At 40.0% G+C, this 22,659-nt stretch overlaps 1 protein-coding gene and 1 long non-coding RNA gene across 3 annotated transcripts in view; one reads left to right on the top strand and one right to left on the bottom strand.

Moving 5' to 3' along the window:
* The first annotated feature begins 218 nt into the window (after positions 1-218).
* LOC121105791 overlaps positions 219-22,659 on the top strand; it is a 29,061-nt gene continuing 6,620 nt past the window's right edge. Inside the window, exons 1-2 of the long non-coding RNA XR_005838464.1 lie at positions 219-466; positions 21,920-22,406. This is a non-coding gene — a long non-coding RNA (uncharacterized LOC121105791). The remainder of the gene's footprint in view (positions 467-21,919; positions 22,407-22,659) is intronic.
* Positions 14,885-22,659, bottom strand: part of ITGA6 (integrin subunit alpha 6) — a 75,892-nt gene continuing 68,117 nt past the window's right edge. Inside the window, exons 25-26 of one of the 2 annotated variants that reach the window (XM_040643873.1) lie at positions 21,695-21,824; positions 19,550-19,594 (exon numbers count right to left, since the gene is read on the bottom strand). In XM_040643873.1, coding sequence (XP_040499807.1) covers positions 21,717-21,824 — 108 coding nt within the window. In that variant the 3' untranslated portion in view covers positions 19,550-19,594; positions 21,695-21,716. Of the gene's footprint in view, positions 19,595-21,694; positions 21,825-22,659 lie in introns of both variants that reach the window. The other variant, XM_040643879.1, reaches the window with a different exon arrangement.

Here is a 22,659-nt window from a genome sequence, read left to right on the forward strand (position 1 = left end):
AATCTAGCAATTTGCTAGAAAAAGGCAGCCACATCCTCTTTACCTATTTTCTCTTTCAGTTTCCTTGATCTTTTAGCATTTTCTTTGGGTAAGTGGCCATATCAGTCAGTTCAGTGCATAAAATAGAAACCACTCTAGCTATTATTAGCATGAAGGCATTTAATTCAGGAGATTACATGTATACAAAATAGACTAAGGTGACCTCTAGGCTAGGCCTCGGAGGATAATTTCTAGAATAATGACCCACCTGGGAAGGTCTGGGGCAATCACTGGAAATTGAGGTGAAGACATATGCCTTGTAGCTGCAGTCGAAGGTGAGGAAGAGTGATGAAGAGGCCACTACCAGTTAACCCTGCTCCGACACTCAGAAAGCGAGAAGACTCCAACACTGAAATTTAAATCTCCACCACTGTGCTCATTAGTAGAAATGCGTACCGTGAGTTCACCTTTCAGATCCCAAATGAAGGTATGTATTCATAGACTCTAACTCACATGCAAAACCCTAGATGTGAAGGAGTCTTGGAAGTGTCTTTTTAGCTTCCCAACCCTTCCATCTAGAAGGGTGGAATAGAGGTTGAGCAAGCCAGTCCACAGTTATCTATCACAGAGGCTTAGGCATCTTCTTTATTTTTGCTTGTTTTCTGGTAGGAGTGGTTGGATTGTTTGTGCAGGGAACAGGCAGAGGAAAACTGGAAAACAGTTGCTGCTTGAAAAAGGAAATGTGAGATTGCAAAAGCGTAGCTCTTAGAGTCAGCCTGAACCTTGTTTCAATCTTTCTGTTTTGTTACAGATTTAGAGAAGTCACTATAACCAGACCAACATATCCCTGTTTCTGTGGGTCATCTGCAAGAACTGGCCTAGTGTTCCTCATTCAGTCCTAATGGTGTTCACTATAATGAGATTTTGCTTGTAGCAGGGCATGTATCTCGAGGGCATGGACCACAAGAGTGGCCTAAGACCAGTGTCATCTATCCTTTCAAGACAGTGACCACTGCATACTCAGATATAGCAAAGGTTAAAATGTGCCCCAGTTGCTCTTTATCCATAGGGGGCTGGGATTTTTATACAGATGAGCAGGGTGGAGTGCTTTTCCTAGGGCCCTGGTCATTCCATATACCATTTACAGATGAAGAAATTAAGCGATTAGGGGTTAGCATATTTTTTAAAATTTCAATTCCAGTGTAGTTAATGCACAGTGTTATATTAGTTTCTGGTGTACAATATAATCCAACAATTCCATATATTACTTAGTGTTCATCAAGATAAGTGTACTCTTGGGGCGCCTGGGTGGCACAGCGGTTAAGCGTCTGCCTACGGCTCAGGGCGTGATCCCGGCATTCTGGGATCGAGCCCCACATCAGGCTCTTCCGCTATGAGCCTGCTTCTTCCTCTCCCACTCCCCCTGCTTGTGTTCCCTCTCTCGCTGGCTGTCTCTATCTCTGTCGAATAAATAAATAAATTCGACAGAGAGAGAGACAGCCAGCAAGAGAGGGAACACAGGCAGGGGGCGTGGGAGAGGAAGAAGCAGGCCCCCAGCGGGGGAGCCTGATGTGGGGCTCGATCCCAGAATGCTGGTATCACGCCCTGAGCCGAAGGCAGATGCTTAACAACTGTGCCACCCAGGCGCCCCAAGAGTCTGTTTTTTGATCAGTCTCTTTTGTTTTCCCTTTGTTCATTTGTTTCTTAAATTACACATATGAGTGAAATCATATCGTATTTGTCTTTTTGTGACTGGCTTATTTCACTTAGTATTATCCTCTAGATCCATCTATATTGTTGCAGATGGCAAGATTTCATTCTTTTTTATGGCTGAATAATATTCCATTGTATGTATGTATGTGTGTGTATATATATATCCCAATCTTCTTTATCCATTCATCTGTTGATGGACACTTGGGCTGCCTTTGTAGTTTGGCTATTGTAAATAATGCTGCAATAAACATAGGGTTTTATATATCCCTTTGAGTTAGTGTTTTCATATTCTTTGGGTAAATACCCAGTAGTGTCATTACTGGATCATAGGGTAGCTCTATTTTTAACTTTTTGAGGAACATCCATACTGTTTTCCACAGTGACTGCGCCAGTTTGCATTCCCACCAACGGTGCTTGAGGGTTCCTTTTTCTCCATATCCTCGTCAACACTTGTTTCTTGAGTTTTTCATTTTACCCATTTTGACAGGTTTAAGGTGATATCTCATTGTGGTTTTGATGCATTTCCCTGCTGATGAGTGATGTTGAGCATCTTTTCATGTGTCTGTTGGCCATCCGGTATCTTCTTTGGAGAAATGTCTGTTCATATCTTCTGCCCATTTTCCATTTTAATTGGATTATTTGTTTGGTGTTGAGTTGTATAAGTTTTTTTTTTTTTTTTTTTTAAGAGTACGTGCGTGGGGGGGTGGGGGGAAGCAGAGAGGGGAAGGGAGAAAGAGAAACTTAAGCAGGCCCCACACTCAGTGTGGAGCCCAACATAAGGCTTGATCCCATGACCCCAAGATCATAAACCAAGCTGAAATCAAGAGTCGGACACAACTGAGTCACCCAGGTGCCCTGAGTTGTATAAGTTCTTTATATATTTTGGATATTAACACTTTATCAGATATATCATTTGCAGATATCTTCTCCCATTCAGTAGGTTGTCTTTTTAGTTTTGTCCTTTGTTGTGCAGAAGCTTTTTATTTTGATGTAATCCCAAAAGTGTATTTTTGCTTATGTTTCTCTTGCCTCAGCAGGCATATCTAGAAAGACGTTGCTATGGCCAATGTCGAGAAATTACTGCCTGTGCTCTCTTCTAGGATTTTTATGGTTTCAAATCTCATGTTTAGGTCCCTAATCCATTTTGAGTTTATTTTTGTGTATGGTGTAAGGAAGTGGTCCAGTGTCATTCTTTTGCATGTAGCTGTCCAGTTTTCCCAACACCATTTGTTGCAGAGACTTTCTTTTTCCCATTGCCTATTCTTGCCTCCTTTGTTGAAGATTAATTGTGGGTTTATTTCTGGGCTCTCTGTTTTGTTCCTTTGATCTATATGTCTATTTTTGTGCTAATACCATACTGTTTTTATTACTATACTTTGTAGTATATCTTGAAATCTGGGGTTGGGATACCTCCAGTTTTGTCCTTTTTCAAACTTGCCTTGGCTATTTTGAGTCTCTGTGATTCCATACAAAATTTAGGATTATTCTAGCTCTGTGAAAAATGCTGTTAGTATTCTGATAGGGGTTGCATTTTTTTTATATATAATGATTTTTTATTATATTATGTTAGTCACCATACAGTACATCCCCGGTTTCCGATGTAAGGCTCGATGATTCATTAGTTGTGTATAACACCCAGTGCACCATGATAGGGGTTGCATTAAATCTGTAGATTGCTTCGGGTAGTACACACTCTAACAATATTTGTTCTTCCAGTCCATGAACACGGAACATCTTTCTATTTCTTTGTGTCATCTTCAATTTCTTTCATCAATGTTCTATAGTTTTCACCTCTCTAGTTAAGTTTATTCCTAAGTATTTTATTATTTTGGGTTTAGTTGTAGATGGGATTGTTTTCTTCATTTATCTTTCTGCTGCTTTGTTATTAATGTGTAGAAATGCAGTGGACAATGTACATTGATTTTGTATCCTGTGACTTTACTGAATTTATTAATCAGTTCTAGTGGTTTTTTGGGTGGAGTCTTTTGGGTTTTCTGTGGTCTTAGGTCATCTGCAAATAGTGAAAGTTTAACTTATTCATTACCAATTTGGATGCCTTTTATTTCTTTTTGTTGTCTGATTGCTGCTAGGACTTCTAGTGTTTTGTTGAATAAAAATGGTGAGAGTGGACATCCTTGTCTTGTTCCTGACCTTAGAGGAAAAGCTCTTAGATTTTCCACATTGAGTATGATGTTTGCTGTAGGTTTTTCATATAAGACCTTTATTCTGTTGAGGTATGTTCCCTTTAAGCCTACTTTGTTGAGGGTTTTTATCATGAATGGATGTTGTACTTTGTCAAATAATTTTTCTGCACCTATTGAAATGATCATATGGTTTTTATCCTTTCCCTTATTGAAGTGATATATCACATTGATTGATATGCAAATATTGAACGACCCTTGCATCCTGGGAATAAATCCCACTTGATCCTGGTGAATGATTTTTTTAAATGTATTGTTGGGTTCAGTTTGCTAATATTTTGTTGAGGACTTTTGCAACTGTTCATCAGCGAGATTGACGCATAGTTCTCCTTTTTTGTGGTGTCTTGGTTTTAGGTAATGCTGGCTTAATAGAATGCATTTGGACATTTCCTTTCCTCTTCTAGTTTTTGGAATAATTCGAGAAGAGTGGGTATTAGCTCTTCTTTAAATATGTGGTAGAAGGATGCCTGGGTGGCTCAGTTGGTTAGGTGGCTGCCTTTGGCTCAGGTCTGACCCCAGGGTCCTGGGATCAAGCCCTATGTTGGGCTCCCTGCCCAGAGGGGAATCTGCTTCTCCCTCTCCCTCTGCCTGCCGCTCTGCCTGCTTGTGCATGCACTCTCTATCTCCCTCTCTCTTTCTGCTAAATAAATAAATAAAATCTTTAAAAAAAATTAAATGTGTGGTAGAATTTGCCTGTGAAGCCATCTAGTCATGGACTTTTGTTGTTGAGAGGTTTTTGATTATTGATTCAGTTTCATTGCTGGTAATCAGTCTGTTCAAATTTTCTATTTCTACCTGCTGCGGTTTTGGCAGGCTATGTGTTTCTAGGAATTTATCCATTTCTTCTAGGTTGTCCGATTTGTTGGCATATAGTTTTTCATAGTTCTCTTGTAATCCTTTGTAAATTTCTGTGGTGTCATTTGTTATTTCTACTCTTTCATTTGTGATTTTGTTTGAGTCTGCTCTCTGATGAGTCTAACTAGAGGTTTATCAATTTTGTTAATGTTTTCAAAGAACCAGCTCCTGGTTCCATTGATCTGCTCTATTAAGTTTCTATATCATTTATTTCTGCTTTGATTTTTATTGTTTCCTTCCTTCTGCTGGCTTTGGGTTTTGTTTGTTTGTTTGTTTGTTTGTTTGTTTTAGTTCCTTTATGTATAAGGTTAGGTTGTTTATCGGAGATTTTTCCTGCTTCTCGAGGTAGGGTTGTGTTGCTATAAATGTCCTTCTTAGAACCGCTTTTGCTGCATCCCAAGGATTTTGGACCATTGTGTTGTCATTGTCATTTCTCTACATGTAATGTTTTATTTCTTCTTTGATCTCTGGTTGATTCATTCATTGTGTAGTAGCATGTTACTTAACCTCCGTGTATTTGAGCTCTTTTCAGATTTTCTCTTGTGGCTGATTTGTAGTTTCATAGCATTGTGGTCAGAAAAAATACGTGGTATGACTTTGATCTTTTTGAATTTGTTGAGAGTTGTTTTGTGGCCTAATATGTGATCTGTTCTGGAGAATGTTCTGTGTGTACTTGAAAAGAATGTGTATTCTGCTGTCTTAGGATGGAATGTTCTGAATATGTCTGTTAAATCCCTCTGGTCCAGTGTGTCATTCAAAGCCACTTGTTTCCTTGTTGATTTTCTGTTTGGATGATCTGTCCATTGATGTAAGTGGGGTTTTAAAGTTCTCTATTATTATTGTATTACTGTTGATTAGTTCCTTTATGTTTGTTATTAACTGTTTTATATATTTGGGTACTCCCATTTTGGGTACATAAATACTTAAAATTGTTATATCTTCTTGTTGGATTGTCCCCTTTATTATTATATAGTGTCTCCTTTGTCTCTTGTTACAGTCTTTGTTTTTTAAAGTCGATTTTGTCCAATATAAGTATGACTAGCCCAACTTTCTTTTGACATCAATTTGCATGATAAATGTTTCTCCATTCTCTTTCTATTTGCTATGTGTCTTTAGGTCTGAAATGAGTCTCTTGTGGGCAGCATATAAATGAGTATTGTTTTTTTATCCATTTTGTCACCCCTTGTCTTTTGATTGGAGTGTTTATTCCATTTACACTCAAAGTAAGTATTGATAGATATGTATTTACTACCATTTTGTTACTTGTTTTGTAGTTTTTGTATTTCTTCTCTGATCCTTGCTGTCTTTCACAGTTTGCTGGCTTTCTTTAGTGATATATTTGGATTCCTTTCTTTTTGTGTTTTGCATACTTAGTAGTGGTTTTTGATTTGTGGTTACCATTAGGTTTGCATGTAACATCTCGTGCATATAGTTTATATTAAATTGATGGTCACTTAAGTTTGAACCCATTCTGTACTCCCCTCCCCCATGTTTTAGGTATATGGTGTCATACTTTGCATCCTTTTATTCTGTGAATCTGTTGACCTAATTTTACAGATGTGCTTATTTGTACTACTTTTGTGTTTCCTTTTTTTTCTTCTTTTGAAGTTTTTATTGAAATTCCAGTGAGTTAATGTACAGTGTAATATTAGTTCCAGGTGTAGAATTTAGTGGTTCATCACTTACGTACAACGCCCAGTGCTCATCACAGTGAGTGCCCTCCTTAATGCCCATTACCCATTGAACCCATCCCCCTGCCCACCTCCTCTCCAGTTATGCTCAGTTTGCTGTCTGTAGTTAAGAATCTGCTTTCTGGTTTGACTCTTTTTTCCCTCCTATGTTCATCTGTTTTGATTCTTAAATTCCACGTATGAGTGAAATCATATGGTATTTGTCTTTCTCTGACTGGCTTATTAGCATAATACTCTCTAGCTCCATCCATGTCATTGTAAATGGCAAGATTTCATTCTTTTTTATGGTTAATATTCCTGTGTGTGTGTGTGTGTGTGTGTGTGTGTGTGTGTGTACACCACATCTTTTTTTTTTTTCCCTATTTTTCTTACTCTTACTTAAGATCTTTTCTTTTCACTCAGAGTCCCCTTTAACATTTCTTATAGGGGTGGTTTATTGGTCATGAACTCCTTTAGCTTTTATTTGTCTGAGAAGCTCTTTATCTCTCCTTCTATTCTGAATGATAGCCTTGCTGGATAGAGTATTCTTGGCTGCAGATTTTTTCCCTTCAGCACTTAGTATCTTGCCACTTCTGGCCTGCAAAGTTTTGGCTAAAAAATCCGCTGATAGCCTTTTGAATGTTCCCTTGTGTAATTGTCTTCTTTTCTCTTGCTGTTTTTAAAATTCTCTCTTTATCACTGCTATTTGCCATCTTAACTACTGCATGTCTTGGTGTGGACCTCTTTGGGTTGATCTTGTTGAGGCATCTTTATGCCTCCTGGATCTGGATCTCTGTTTCCTTCCCCAGGTTGGGGAAGTTTAAGGCTATTACTCTTCAAATAAATTTTCTGCCCCTTCTTCTCTTTCTCCTTCTGGGGTTCCTATAATGTGAATGTTATTATACTTGATGGAGTTAGTAAGTTCCCTAAGTCTGTTCTCATTTTGCAAATTTTTTTCTCTCACCTCATCTTTATTACTTTCCATTACTCTGTCTTCCAGATTATTAATTTATTCCTCTGCTTTCTCTACCCTGCTATTTATTACATCAAGTGTATTTTTAATTTTATTTATTGTGTTCCTCATCTCGGATTGGTTCTTTTTTATCTCTGTGTTAAAGGTCTCACTGATGTTCTCTACTCTTTTCTCAAGTCCAGTGTGTATCTTTACAATCATTACTTTAAATTCTCTATCACGCATGTTACTTACATCTGTGTTGCTTAGGTCTTTTGTTGTGCTTTAGTCCTGTTCTTTCTTTAGGACATATTCCTCTGTCTTCTCATTTTGTCTCACCGTTTCTGTGTTAGGAAAGTCAGCTACATCTCCTCTTGAAAGTGATGGCCTGATGAAGAAGTCCTGTGTGTAGTGGCCTCGGTGCAGTGTCCCTGTGTACCAAAACCCAGCAAGAAGGGGGGGTGTCTCCTGTGTGTGTCGCATGTGCTCTGCTTTTGTGTTCTGGGTGCTTTTTCCTTCAGCCCAGATGTCTGCAGAGGCTCTTTTTGCTTGTTGTGGCCAATGTGTTGTCCCAGCTGGGGTGGGACATGCAGTTTTAACAAAGTTTGCACCAGTCTGCTTATGAAATGAGACCTCCTGAAGCCAGGACCAGAGCTGGCCTGGAAAGATCCACAGAGCCCACGTGGGCAGGGCATACAACTTTAATAAGGTGTGCCTTGAGCTTCTGCAGGGCCTACCACCACTGCCGCCAGGACTGAGGACCCACCAAATATAGGGCTTGGTGTAAGCAAGTTAAATAGTGAATGTTGGTGCCACACTGTTGCCCGCAGATGGCTGTGACTTTATGCTGGGGTGTCGGGAGATACCTGCCAGCTCCTTTGTAATGGAGAAGTCCCTCAGTGAAGCTGCCCTCCTGGGACATGCTATGAGATTAGTAAATAACTCTCCCTTATATCCCAGGCATTTTTCAAACTGTTCTTTCTGCTTCTCTGCAGGCTTTTTGTCATGCTATCTCTTTAAGAGCAGGACTCAGCTTCCTGTCACCTTCTGAGGTCTCCCAGAGACCACTGATTTTTAAAATGCCAGGCTTTAAGTTCTGCTGGTTGTAAGAACTCACAAAATTCGGTCCCTCTCACTTTTAAAGCCAAATGTTATAGGGATTGTCTTCCCTGTGCGGTCTGTCTGGTGTGGTAGTCTGTCTTCCTTCCCCATGCCCAGGGGTCCCTCTCTCCAATGAACCATCATGTGGTTCTGGTTAGCCCCCCCCCCCAGTGTCTCTGCCCTTCCTACTCTCTTCATTGTGGCCTCTTCTCTACATTTAGCAGTGGAGTCTGTTCTGCCAGTCTTTGGGTTGCTTTCTTGGTTATTTACGCTGATGTGGGTGTTAGCTAGTGCTATCTGTGGGGCCAGGTGAGGCTAGGATACTCCTCTTCTGCCACCTTCCCCGGAAGTCAGGGGTTAGCATATCTGTCCAAGGTCAGACAAGTAGGAAGTGCAAAGAAGTGACTTGGATGGAGATGGACCCCGAAGCCCCTTGCTCCCCCCTTGGAGCTTGTTAGAAATGTTGACTCTTAGCTCGGTTGCAGACTGCCTGAATCAGAAGCTGTAGCTTCACGAGACCCCCAGGTGAGTCTTGGCCTGTCACCGTGTGAGCAGGGCTGCTCTTAGCCACTCTGCTGATGGAGACTTCCTAACCAGGGGTGCTTTCTCCATTCGGCATGTGCCTTAGAACTTCTGTGAGTCATTTGATGACACCTCGTAGTCAAACAGAATCTGTCTTCCTCAGGGAAAGTGCCCTTTTTGGTTTTTTGCCTTGAATGGGTCTTTCAGTCAGTGCATTGTGACATGTGGGAGGAGAAATGGGAGTTTCCAAGCTGTTCTTCCAATCATAAGCTCTAGCTTTTCATGTTCATGATGTAACTCAAGCACAAACTGGGCTCTGTGAGCATTTCCTCTTCTGCATAGCAACAAAACTGCAGGCACCTTCCCACTAAAGGAAACCAAAGAATTGATAGTGTGTGTAAAGAACTGAGAAAGCATTTAAAAAAAGAATCTGCTCCTTTTACATTCTTCCATGTCAAAAAAAATCCAGAATCCATACAAAGCAGTTTCAGGATGCCTACACACTGTGATTTTGTGCGCATGCCCCAACCTGCAGTACAGTCATTGTGTGAAGGGCTAAGACACAGCTTAACGGAAGTAGGGTCAATCTTGTACACAGTGACCTACGTTGATAAGGAGTTCAAATTCAAGAGCTTGGTTCACAGTATCTTACAGTCAGTTAAAGGCACTGAAGCTTGTAGGTTGGAGCTAGAACACCTACGAGTAACTCGTGGGGTATGATAGAGATTGAAGAGTGGGACAAAAGGCCAGTGAGAATTAAAAGAAACTGTCTCCCCGTCTGTGAAATGAGGCAGTAGAACTAAAGTTCTGTGCTTCCTTCCTACCTTAATGTCTTATGGTCTGATACAGCAAGCATAATTATAAAAATATTTAAGGAGCACTTCCAGAGAGTCCCCTTTACTCCACAAGAACCTGTGAGATTCTAATCATCAATCCTGTTTTGCAGATGAGGAAACTGAGGCACAAACATGTCAGTCAGTCACCAGCTGATATTCTAAGAGGTGAAGCTAATTCACACTCAGAAGTGTGACTCCGGCCGTGCTCTTATACACCCTGCCCACTTGGCCCTCTCTCTATGGCAGATGCCTCTGGCTTCTCAGCTCTTGTTACTGGTGTATTAGAAACACCACAAGCAGAAATGAGGCATTTCCACATGGAGAGCAGAGCCCTTTCCATAAATATTCAGGCCCTCCAACGACCTCTTAAGCAATTGTCAGCCTCGGCTGCACTTGGAGTCCCCTGGGATCCTTCAGCAGCACTGATGCCTGGGTCCCACCCTGAGATTCTGACGGGGTCAGTCTGGCATGTAGTTTAGGCAGTGCGGGGTTTTTCTTAAATGTTCCATAGAAATTCAAATATGCAGCCCAGGTTGAGAGGGACTATTCCAAATTTTCTGGGATTGAGGGTGGTTCTGGAGGCAGGTTCACCCGCACAGGATCAGGTGCTGACCTTCTGTGTTAGCCGTTTGTATCGTAACGCGAGATTTTAAATTCTGCCGCTTAAAGTGGATTCATCTGTGTTTGACAGTGCCATCTGTTGTTTAAAATTTTTTCTTAGAGTCTATTTTGTTTGTTTTATTTTAATGTTTTTTTATTATATTATGTTAGTCACCATACAGTACATCCCTTGTTTCTGATGTAAAGTTCGATGATTCATTAGTTGCGTATAACACCCAGTGCACCATGCAATACGTGCCCTCCTTACTACCCATCACCAGTCTTTCCCATTCCCCCACTTCCCTCCCCTCTGAAGCGCTCAGTTTGTTTCTCAGAGTCCATAGTCTCTCATGCTTCATTCCCCCTTCTGATTACCCCCCCCTTTCTTTATCCCTTTCTTCCCCTACTGATCTTCCAAGTTCTTATGTTCCATAGATGAGAGAAATCATAATTGTCTTTCTCTGCTTGACTTATTTCACTTAGCATTATCTCCTCCAGTGCCGTCCATGTTGCAGCAAATGTTGAGAACTCGTTCTTTCTGATAGCTGAGTAATATTCCATTGTATGTATGGACCACAACTTCTTAATCCAGTCATCTGTTGAAGGGCATCTCGGCTCCTTCCATGATTTAGCTATTGTGGACAATGCTGCTATGAACATTGGGGTGCATATGGCCCTTCTCTTCACTACGTGTGTATCTTTGGGGTAAATACCCAGTAGTGCAATGGCTGGGTCATAGGGTAGCTCAATTTTTAACTTTTTAAGGGACCCCCGCACTGTTTTCCAGAGTGGCTGTACCAACTTGCATTCCCACCAACAATGTGGCAGGGATCCCCTTTCTCCACATCCTCTCCAGCAATTGTTGTTTCTTGCCTTGTCAGTTTTTGCCATTTTAACTGGCGTAAGGTGGTATCTCAGTGTGGTTTTGATTTGAATTTCCCTGATGCCTAATGATTTTGAACATTTTTTCATGTGTCTGTTAGCCATTTGTATGTCCTCATCGGAAAAGTGTCTGTTCATATCTTCTGCCCATTTTATGATTTGTTTATTTGTTCCTCGCATATTGAGCTTGAGAAGTTCTTTGTAGATCTTGGATACCAGTCTTTTATCTGTAGCATCATTTGCAAATATATTCTCCCATTCCGTGGGCTGCCTCTTAGTTTTGTTGACTGTTTCCTTGGCTGTACAGAAGCTTTTGATCTTGATAAAGTCCCACAAGTTCATTTTATCTTCTGTTTCTCTTGCCTTTGGAGATGTGTCATGAAAAAGATTGTGTTGGCTGATGTCGTAGAGGTTGCTGCCTATGTTCTCCTCTAGGATTTTGATGGATTCCTGTCTCACATCGAGGTCTTTCATCCAGTTGGAGTTTATCTTTGTGTAGGGTGTGAGAGAGTGGTCAAGTTTCATTCTTTTGCATGTAGCTGTCCAATTTTCCCAGCACCATTTATTGAAGAGACTGTCTTTTTTCCACCGGATGTTTTTTCCTGCTTTATCAAAGATTAGTTGCCCAAAGAGCCGAGGGTCCATTTCTGGGTTCTCTATTCTGTTCCATTGGTCGATGTGTCTGTTTTTGTGCCAGTACCATGCTGTCTTTGTGATCACAGCTTTGTAGTACAGCTCGAAATCCGGCATTGTGATGCCCCCACCTTTGTTTTTCCTTTTCAACAGTTCCTTGGCGATTCGGGGCCTTTTCTGGTTCCATACAAATTTAAGGACTATTTGTTCCAGTTCCTTGAAAAATGTCATTGGTATTTTGATTGGGATACCATTGAAAGTGTAGATTGCTCTGGGTAGCATGGACATTTTAACTATGTTAATTCTTCCGATCCATGAGCATGGAATATTTTTCCATCTTTTTGTGTCTTCTTCAATGTCTTTCAAGAGTGATTTCTAGTTTCTAGAATATAGACCCTTTATGTCTCTGGTTAAGTTAATTCCAAGGTAACATATGGTTTTTGGTGCTATTGTAAATGGGGTGCATTCCCTAATTTCTCTTTCTTCAGTCTCATTATTCGTGTATAGAAATGCAACTGATTTCTGAGCATTGATTTTGTATCCCGCCACATTACTGAATTGCTCTATAACTTCTAGTAGTTTGGGGGTGGATTCTTTTGGGTTTTCCATATAGAGTATCATGTCATCTGCGAAGAGAGACAGTTTGACTTCTTCTTTGCCGATTTGAATACCTTTGATCCCTTTTTGTCGTCTGATTGCTGTTGCAAGGACTTCTAGTACTATGTTGAATAATAGTGGCGAGAGTGGGCATCCTTGTCGTGTTCCTGATCTTAAGGGAAAGGCTTCCAGCTTTTCCCCATTGAGAATAATATTTGCAGTAGGCTTTTCATAGATGGCTTTTATGAGATTGAGAAATGTACCCTCTATTCCTACACTCTGAAGGGTTTTAATCAGGAAAGGATGCTGTATTTTGTCAAATGCTTTTTCTGCACCAATTGAGAGGATCATATGGTTCCTGAGTCTTTTCTTGTTGATATGATGTATCACGCTGATCAATTTGCGAATGTTGAACCATGCTTGCATCCCAGGGATGAATCCCACTTGGTCATGATGGATAATCCTTTTAATGTACTGTTGGATTCTATTAGCCAGGATCTTGTTGAGGATTTTGGTGTCCATATTCATTAGGGAAATCGGTCTGTAATTCTCCTTTTTGATGGGGTCTTTGCCTGGTTTGGGGATCAAGGTAATATTGGCCTCATAGAATGAGTTTGGTAGCTTTCCTTCTGTTTCTAGTTCTTGAAATAGCTTTAGGAGAGTAGGTATTAATTCTTCTTTGGATGTTTGGTAGAATTCCCCAGGAAAAGCATCCGGTCCTGGAGTTTTGTTATTTGGAAGGTTGTTTATCACTGACTCAATCTCTTCATAATTAATTGGCCTCTTTAAAAAATCAATTTCTTCCTGTTTCAGTCTTGGTAGTTTATAGGTTTCCAGGAAGTCCTCCATCTCTTCCAGATTGCTTAATTTATTGGCATAAAGCTGTTGATAAAAGTTTCTAATAATCCTTCCAATTTCATTGGTGTTGGTTGTGACCTGTCCTTTTTCATTCATAATTTTATTAATTTGCGTCCTTTCTCTATTCTTTTGGATAAGTCTTGCCAGTGGTCTGTCAATTTTATTGATTCTCTCAAAGAACCAGCTTCTAGTTCTGTTGATCTGCTCTACTGTACTTCTGGTTTCTAATTCATTGATTTCTGCTCTACTCTTGGTCAACTGCTTCCTCGTGAGTGGATTAGGCCCGTCCCTCTGTTGCCATTCCAGCTTCTTGAGGTGAGAATATAAAAACTGCATTTGAGATTTTTCTATTCTTTTGAGTGAGGCTTGGATGGCTATGAATTTCCCCCTTCGGACTGCCTTTGCAGTATCCCATAGGTTTTGGCCCGTTGTGTTTTCATTCTCATTCGTCTCCATAAATTGTTAAAATTGATTTTTGATTTCCTGGTTTATTGAATCATTCCTGAGCAGGATGGTTCTTAGTCTCCAAGTGTTTGAGTTTCTTCCAAATTTTTCCCTGTGGTTGAGTTCCAATTTCAGAGCGTTGTGGTCTGAGAATATGCAGGGGATAATTTCAGTCTTTTGGTGTCGGTTGAGACCTGTTTTGTGACCCAGAACATGGTCTATTCTTGAGAATGTTCCATGGGCATTAGAACAGAATGAGTATTCTTTGGTTCTGGGGTGTAGTGTTCTATATAGAACTTTCTTAGAGTCTTTTAAGCATTCCAGTATTTTATTACACGGTGATAAAGGAAAAACACAAATTAATTCCTACTGAAAGCAACTATTACATTATTTCACTCTTTGGGAACAACTTTTTCACAAATTGTAATTATGATTTTTGGTCCCTTCTATGTAAGATATGATAAGTAATATCACTATATAGATAAATGGCAGTGGATTTTATATTTAAAACTACAAATAAATTAGCTATTGTGCTGTCCAACCGTTTCTTTTTTTATTAAATATTAGTTATCACGTAGGCTCTACAAGAGCAGGAATCCTGTCTGTATTACTTCTGCGTCTCTGTCCCCTTCCACAGGCCGTGGCCTGTAACAGTACAGTACAGGTACAGTAAGGGTACAGTAAGACTGCTCTACAGCTAACAAACATGGAAATCAACGAATGAATTACAGATAGCTTCACATAATGAGGGAACTCAAACCACTGCACGTTGTACGAAAAAATGACTATGTCAAAAGAAAACCGAACTATTGTAAAGACCCCCTCTCATTCTTACAGGTCATAGAAGAGGTGTTGGGGGGGGTGGGAGGACTGTAGTAATAGAAATTTGGGATTTTTTTTTTTTTTTAGAGAGGGTGAGGGACAGAGAGGGAGAGAGAATCTTAAGCAGGCTCCACTCCCAGTGCGGAGACTGACACAGGGCTTGATCTCACAACCCTGGATCATGACCGGAGCCGAAACCAAGAAATCGGGACACTTAACTGACTGAGCCAGCCAGGCACCCCTTGTTTTTTATTGAGGTGCAGTTAACACACGGTGTTACATTAGTTACAGGTGTACAACATAGTAATTAGACAACTCTATACATTGTCGTGTTCAACACAAGTATAGCTGCCATTTGTCGTCACACAATGCTGTTACATCATGGATGATCTTCCCTATGCTATCGTTCATCCCTGTGACTTACACATTCCAAGAATGAAAGCCTGTACCTCCCGCTCCCCTCCAGTATTTTCTTGTTTCCTCTCCACACCCCTCCCCCCCCCGGCAACCACCAGTTTGTTCTTTGTGTTTATGTGTCTTTGTTTGCTTTTTTATATTCTACATCTAAGTGAAATCACATGGTATTTGTCTTTCTCTTATTTCACTTAGCATTATGCCCTCTAGTTCCATCCATGTTGTCACAAATTGCAGCATCTCTTTATGGCTGCATAATATTCCATAGAACATATATATCTTCTTTATCCATTCATCTATCAATTAAACTACATCTGTCTCTTTCACAATGGCAGGATCTTTTTTTAAGATTTGAGAGAGAGCATGGGGGGAGGGTAGAGGGAGAGAGACTCTCAAGCAGACTCCCTGCTGAGCGTGGAGCCTGACAGCAGGGCTGATCTCATGACCATGAGATCATGATCAGAGTCAAAACCAAGAGTCGGACGCTCAACCGACTGAGCCACCCAGGCACACTTCACAATGACAGGATCTTAACCAAACACATCTATCATCTACTGGTTATTAGTGAATTGAGTACTTATGTGCTAAGCTCTGGATAATGAAAGCAGTACATGCTATCCCTGTAGTTTGAGACTTTGTTCTAGAAGTATGAATAGTAAAATTTTATCTGACCCCTGCTAACATGGGTCTGTCGCTGCCCATTTCCATGAACAGTCTGAGAGATGGCTTTGGGGAGAGGGCAGAGAGATGACTGAGGCCCTTAAGCTCTGCTGACAACAAAAATTGCACTTGACTCCTTCATTCCAGTGTCCTCATTAACCATTCCTTGGTTACACACTGTGACACCTGGTCCACCCTTGTACTGTGCTAGACCAGTTTTTTCCCTTATTTCTGTCTTCTAATTCACTTACTCTTAAAGGATTTAACCATAAATCCCTTTACAACTTTCCTTCTAGATGGGTCTGTTAACACCTCTGCAGACCTGGCCTCAGCCACTGGTACTCAGTGCTCCCCCATTCTAACAGCTGGGCCAGATGCATTTCAGAGTCAGCAAAACCTGTTTTTTAAAGGTACCAGAGAATAAGAAAACACTTACTTGCCTTGTGACCATAAGCAGGAACTACTGGAAGAACAGAGGCCTACTGGCTTTTTTGTGGTAGCTGCTGTTTTGAAATCATTCTGAAGTTCACTGTCTTCATCTCTTTGAGCCTGGCCTTTTCCTCAGTGGTTGAACCATGATTAGACCCTACACTTGGGTCTTAAGGAACTGCCTTTAACCATTTACTTTGTTACCTCTCCTGATCACAACTTTCATACATTCCTGTTTTCTCAGGTTGTACTTCTGTGAAACCCAGCCACCTAGAGCATTTCACTCTTTCCTTCCTTTAAAACAAAAAGTCTATTCATCCCAGTCTGTCTTCCCACATTGTCCTTTCATGGGGTAGTGTGCCAGAGATCAGTTCTCATTAAGATGTTTTCATTTAGGGTAGAAGGCTTGATCTTATCCTTACTTCCCTAGTCTGGACAAGTATCTACCCCATATTCCAGAACAGTCTCAGCCCCAGGGGCATGACGCATTGTGAGATTGTGGCAAGTGATCTGTAACCAGTAACAAAATGTCAGTGTTTGTAAATGGACCCAAGGATATTCCTGTTTACTACTGTCATTCCTAGGCANTCCTGGAGGATTTTTTAAGAGGGAGAGAAAGGGGTAGAATCCTATCAAGCATTGCCATGATGTCCAGCCCAGGTCATTTATGCCATAGCCACAGCTCAGCTACTGACACTTTGAACGGTTATGGTGATTACCCATTGTAGTCTGAGTAGGTCCATGGGACTGTGAATGAAGGTTCACACTGGTCTGTCATTAAAAAGTACCCATCACATTTCTTGGGGTGGTAAAACCTGTCTGATCTTTAAAGAACTAAGAAGACTAAGATTCACTATATAATACCAAGTACAATAGAAAACTATTAATTTACTAGGCAGATAATACATTTTGCATTGGAAATTTATTCAGGCCAGGGCATGCTCTGTTATCTATCTGAGCACTATATACATGCCTTATTGTCATTTATTAGATTGTGATAATCCAGCTAGAGAAGGCTCATAAAATTGCTTACATCTAAATAAAATCCTTTGGTGAAGAAAATATTTTCAGGCCAGCCAGTTCTACCACATCAGTCCTTGGTGATCGGTAATGTCACAGCCAAAACATCTCCTAAGAAGAGAGCAACTTTGCCGTAAGAACGCTTACTCTTCACGCCATGGCATCACTGCTAAATGACATCTCCCAATTTGTAGGTATCTTGAATAAAACCAAGATCATTTTCTTTTGACATCAACTGAACCGTAGAGCCCAAAGGAAAAAAGAAAACCTTCAAAGTTTGGCTCCATGAAATAAAAAAGCAGTTCAGGTTATTATTTATAATTTTAGAGTTTGTCACATATATAACGTTATGTCACTAAGCAATGAACACTTTCATAAAAATTTTATTTCACACTTTTATACAAATATCCACAGGTATTTTCTCATCATAATTTTACAGTGCTAGTTAGTATTAAAATGTATCAAATGGAAACAGACCAGTGACTTGACTTGAGATGACGTTTTTAACAGTAAACACCACTACATTCTTTGTTGTTGAACTAGCCTTCCACCTCCTCCCTCTCTTTTAGGACATTTTTTTTTTTTATAACAAAGGTCGATAGACACTTTCAAAATAATCAGCTGCTTGGCAACCTATAAAGCCAGCGCATTCGGTTACAAGTTACCTACCGAAGCAAGAAATCGAGATCTCAAACACTGGTATGACCTGTTTTAGAGAAATTTTTGTAAACAAAGAAGTGTTTGGAATTTTCATTCACAAAGATAAGTTTTACAAGTACAATGAGAATAATGTCCTCAGTATCTTAAGGGTGTACGGTTTCTGAAAAGAAAAACCAAGTTCTGAAGCACCAGTGGCACACAGAGCTGTATTTTGTTCTAAAAGATTGAGATGCTGCTTATACCAGATCTGGACAAATTAGCACCTGTTTGCTATTATTCCCCATATAACAACATTTTGAAGTAAATTTTTAAAAACTCAGATTTCCTATCAGTGTCTCTCTCTTGAATGTATAGGCATGTTTTCCTCCTTTGCCACTTCATTTTTACAATACAAACCATTTAAAACCGTACTTAGCACAGTCCCAAAGTAATTTCGGGGAATATAGATAGAGGAAGAAACAAAGCAAAAACCAGAACACTGACTCGCTGATTAAATGATTCCAATAACATTTAAAAACGTACAAGCCACGACGTTCTGACTTTTGGTATCAGATACTCAGTAGTCTCACACTGGATCCGTTTGGACCCACCATAGGCATCAACCCTTTCAAGTCCTGATGATACAGTATTTGTAGCAGGGCCTACACTGCACCAAATTTCAACAAACGAACCCATTATTTCCAAGAGTTCCTGAAAGTTACAGCACAAAATGCAGATCTTGCACAAGGCTCTAAACTCAAAAATATGCACTGATAAAAATTAAACATCTTATGGTTAAATCCTTTTCTTAAACCATTTGGGTCTGGAGGAAGGGGGTGAGGGCTGTCATGAAGGGAGATGTAATAATTTATAAAGGATTTTTTTTTTTTGCACTAAATTCAAACCAGTGACCTCCATGTTCTAATTCTGATTATTTAAAGGGTAAACTAGAGACTCTTTGGCCTGTCAATGACAAAATGGTTTGTAAAAAAGGAAAAAATAAATACCATATACAAGTGAAGTATAACTAGCATTCAAGTCTGTTGCACCTGTGTGTTTTAGTGAACAGGAAGGGTGAAACCTGTGTGTTATTTGGTGTGAGGAGTAGTCACACATCTAGGAAACGGGGAAAGACGGCAGGATGGCAACATCATCTATTGCACATTTCACTTAAGATAGCACTTGGAATTGAAATCCAGCTACCCCGACGGCATGGTGTGCTGCGGGGCCGCTCACTCGCAGGCTGTCCAGTCCTAGGCGAAGGATGGGTGCAGAGGCGGTGAGGACGGCCCACAGTGGCTGGGTGCCGGCTGCAGCTAGGCTAGCGGGAGGATGGGGCGTGAACGCCGCGGGGCAGGCCCTTCCCCGGCACGCGCAAGTCAGCCACACCGAAAACAAAGGCAACCGGGGAAGTAAATTAAGGCAGTTAAAGAAAACTCCATTCCCACAGTCTGGCTGTGCAGGCTGGAGAGCCTCAGGCTACACGACAGCGTCCACGGTGGAAACTGTAAGCCGTACCGTGTGCCGTCTGTCTGAAATTAATATTCAGGTATTGAGCAGGCTTGTAAGTCCGCTTAGATGTCGGAGTTGGGAAAGCAGTTTGGGTCCTGGGAAGCTTTTTTTAGCCCCTTTTAGGAGTAGCTTTCATTTTCATTCCACCTTGTGATCCACTGTTTTTTCTCAAGGTTATCATTGTATTTTTCATCTTTGATCTCCCGCTCTTCGGGGAACGCTATCATCGTACCTAGAGCGCTTAAAGAATCCACACTGACCAAGGGGAGAGAGAAGCAGAAACAAATTAAGTATCGCAGGAAAAGCAAATGCACAAAATGGGAACGTCTAAGCTTTCTGTGCAGCTACGCCTACCTTTGGATCAAAGAAAAAAAGACATGGTTTCTTTTAAGAAGGAACTAGTAGGTTGAAAAGACACTACAGCCAGGGGGGATAAACAGAAGAGAAGACAGTTGTAAAACTAGAAGTCAAGTCCGTTTTTCCATCTTGTCTTTACTAACCATTTCAGAGTTATGGAACAGTGCTTCCATTGTTTATAATCATAACACTATTTTTAAAAGATCTCATTTTCAGATTAGAACATCATTTTAAAAAACCATCTTTTTAAAGGCCACAAACTAAAGATAATTTCATGCCCCTCTCCCACTAACAAAATTGAATCAAATCACAAATATTTTACAGATTACTATTTGAATATGCCAGTGTTCAAATGAGTCAATTTAAGAGTCTTCACTCCTCTGAGACTAAGTATACATCTCTCATTAGCTACAAGGCAGGTTCACTGCCTGGATTTCCCATTGTGCTTCCAAATTAAGCTGTTTCATTTAGTATATCCTATAATAAAATGAATCATATACTGCAAAGAACTTGAGGAAAGTATCACATTAAATTTCAAAGCACCCCAATATTTTCTTTTGCAGAAGACATGTACACTTAAATTATTAATGTATATTTTATTCATTTTTTTAAAAAATACTCAATCTGATCCAAAGTAGATTTTTATTGGAGAACATATCAGGAAACTTTAATCAAATTGAATTTTTTAAATGAATAAAATATATGTTTCATGGAAAAGATGTGTTTTTGATTTGAAATTGCAGCTAGGAGGAGGATAAGGAAGATACTTGGAATGGTGAAGGTGTATCATGTAACAGGGACAGAACATTTATGTTGAATGAGGTTATAAACATGTCATGGGGCAAAGTAAATTTAGACTCAGTCATCACAATCATTAGGGAAAATGGACCAAGAAGTTTTGTTCTAAGGCCATTTCCACATGGACTCCTTTATTAATTTGTGCAAAAAGCCAAAATACCTATTACAAAATGTGGCTCTTGCTTCGTTTTTAAAAAGGAGGAAATCAAGGGTGGTACGTAGAACTGAAATGGAAAGGCTAGGATTCGCCATGACAGTGCCATGGAAAGGGATTATAGAAGGAATTCCATCCTCTCATGCCCACAGAAATGGAAACAGGAATTAACACTAATTCCTGTTTCCGTGGATTTACAAACAAGAGAGGCAGAACACGAACTTAAAATCAACGAAGACCCAAAGTTGAATAAAATCTCTGGGAACATGAAACAAAGTCAAACTCCATTACAACATATTGAAACAGTAACTGTCCAGAGCATTTTTACATTCAAATTTTGTATAATGAAGGTCACTTTGGTAAAGAACCATCTAAAATTGGCCATCATGTCCACCAGGTCAACAGTCACAGTTTGTTGTAATGGTCTTTGACCTGTAGTAGATATGCAGGAAGAGGAAGCTGCATGCTTAGCTAGCATAAAACAATTTCTGAGCAACAATAAAAGCATTCCAAGCCTTCCCCCATCATTTTATAGCAAGATCAAAAAGGACAGTAGTGAGAAAGCCTTCTCTTCAAGAGAAACACAATGTTTCCAACATGCAACAGGTTAATTAGGCAGTCAACACAAGCTTCTATCTGTGGGAAATCCCAAAGTGGAGAAGAAATCTGCAATGATTTCTTACTCATCTTTGAAATTCCAAATGGGATGCTACAGACTGGATCGACAACACATGGCAAACTGGGCTACTAGGGAGGGCTGATGCCTCCTTTTGTGTGCACATCAATTCCAATCATCTTCATTGCTGGGGATGATGTTTAACAACACAAAAGTAACTCACCTGCAACAAAAGATTCTTTGTGCATTTCTAAAAAAACAAACCCTGAGCTTTCAAGTGAAATAAAATAAATCCAAGCAAGGCAAGCCAGTGTGGACATTTGGAAACATCTGTTAATGGGACACACACAGCAAGCTGTCGCTCTTAAAGTTAGCCACCACAACCATAGCAGGTCCCACAGCTAGCAATTAAAAAACATTGATCAATTACCAATTACAGAAGGAGATCAATACTATGCATCAGAAGTAAGCCTCTCTTTATCAGATGGCTGAGCATGGATCTCAGCCTTGTGATAGGTGGCATCATAATGATCTTTCTTATTTCTCTTGAAGAAACCACACTATAAGGAAGCAAGGTATTGAGTCAGTTACAGTTTTGTGTATAAGAGCTAAACAAAAGAAAAATCTCAGATTGTAACCTGTTTTCTATTTCTAGCTTGTTACAGAGACCACTTATGGATCAACCAGAAGTGAACAGCCACCACACTATGTTACACTGTGACAGCAGCCAAACCAACTTGATTACCATGTGTCTCTGGTCAAGTACTTATATGGATGACATTAATTAGCTAATTGGTTTTTCTATCTGTAACCGAAATCCTGAGGACAAAAAAATCATCCTAAAAGGAAAATTATATACCCATCTGATTATACCTTTGGGTGGTTTCTTCATGCAGGAGAATATGAACTCTAAAATAGGCAAAAGACTGACTTCTGCAGTTTACTGCGACAAAGAAGTTCGCCAAGATTTAGCACAAATGCAAATAAAATAGATACTGCATTTTTCTGCCTTTCACAGTAAGTTTTATAGAACAACTGCATCAACTTGAGGCCTTTGGATTGTGGATAAATCACAATATAAATTTGAATACATCATCACGAAAGAATGATTGCTGCCGTTTTCCCAAATTCTGAACCACCAGGTAACCCTTAAGTGATAGGAACCTGTGCTCCTCGGGTTAGGTCACTGTAAATCAACACAGAAGTTTAGTTCCACTTTTTACTATAATTTCCTTCACTCAATGAGAGAGGACTTTTTCTATTTACTTGTTCATAAGGCTATGGAACTGCCCTTTGAAATATAGCTTGGCCAAATACATCTGCCCTCCTGCAAAACTCTGCTTCCTAGTCTGGCAACTCATTAAGGTAAAAATCTAGATCTGTTTTGTACAGTAC

This window comes from Ursus maritimus, unplaced genomic scaffold (genome assembly GCF_017311325.1).
Source record: "Ursus maritimus isolate PB19 unplaced genomic scaffold, ASM1731132v1 scaffold_1, whole genome shotgun sequence".
Classification (NCBI taxonomy): Eukaryota; Metazoa; Chordata; class Mammalia; order Carnivora; family Ursidae; genus Ursus; species Ursus maritimus.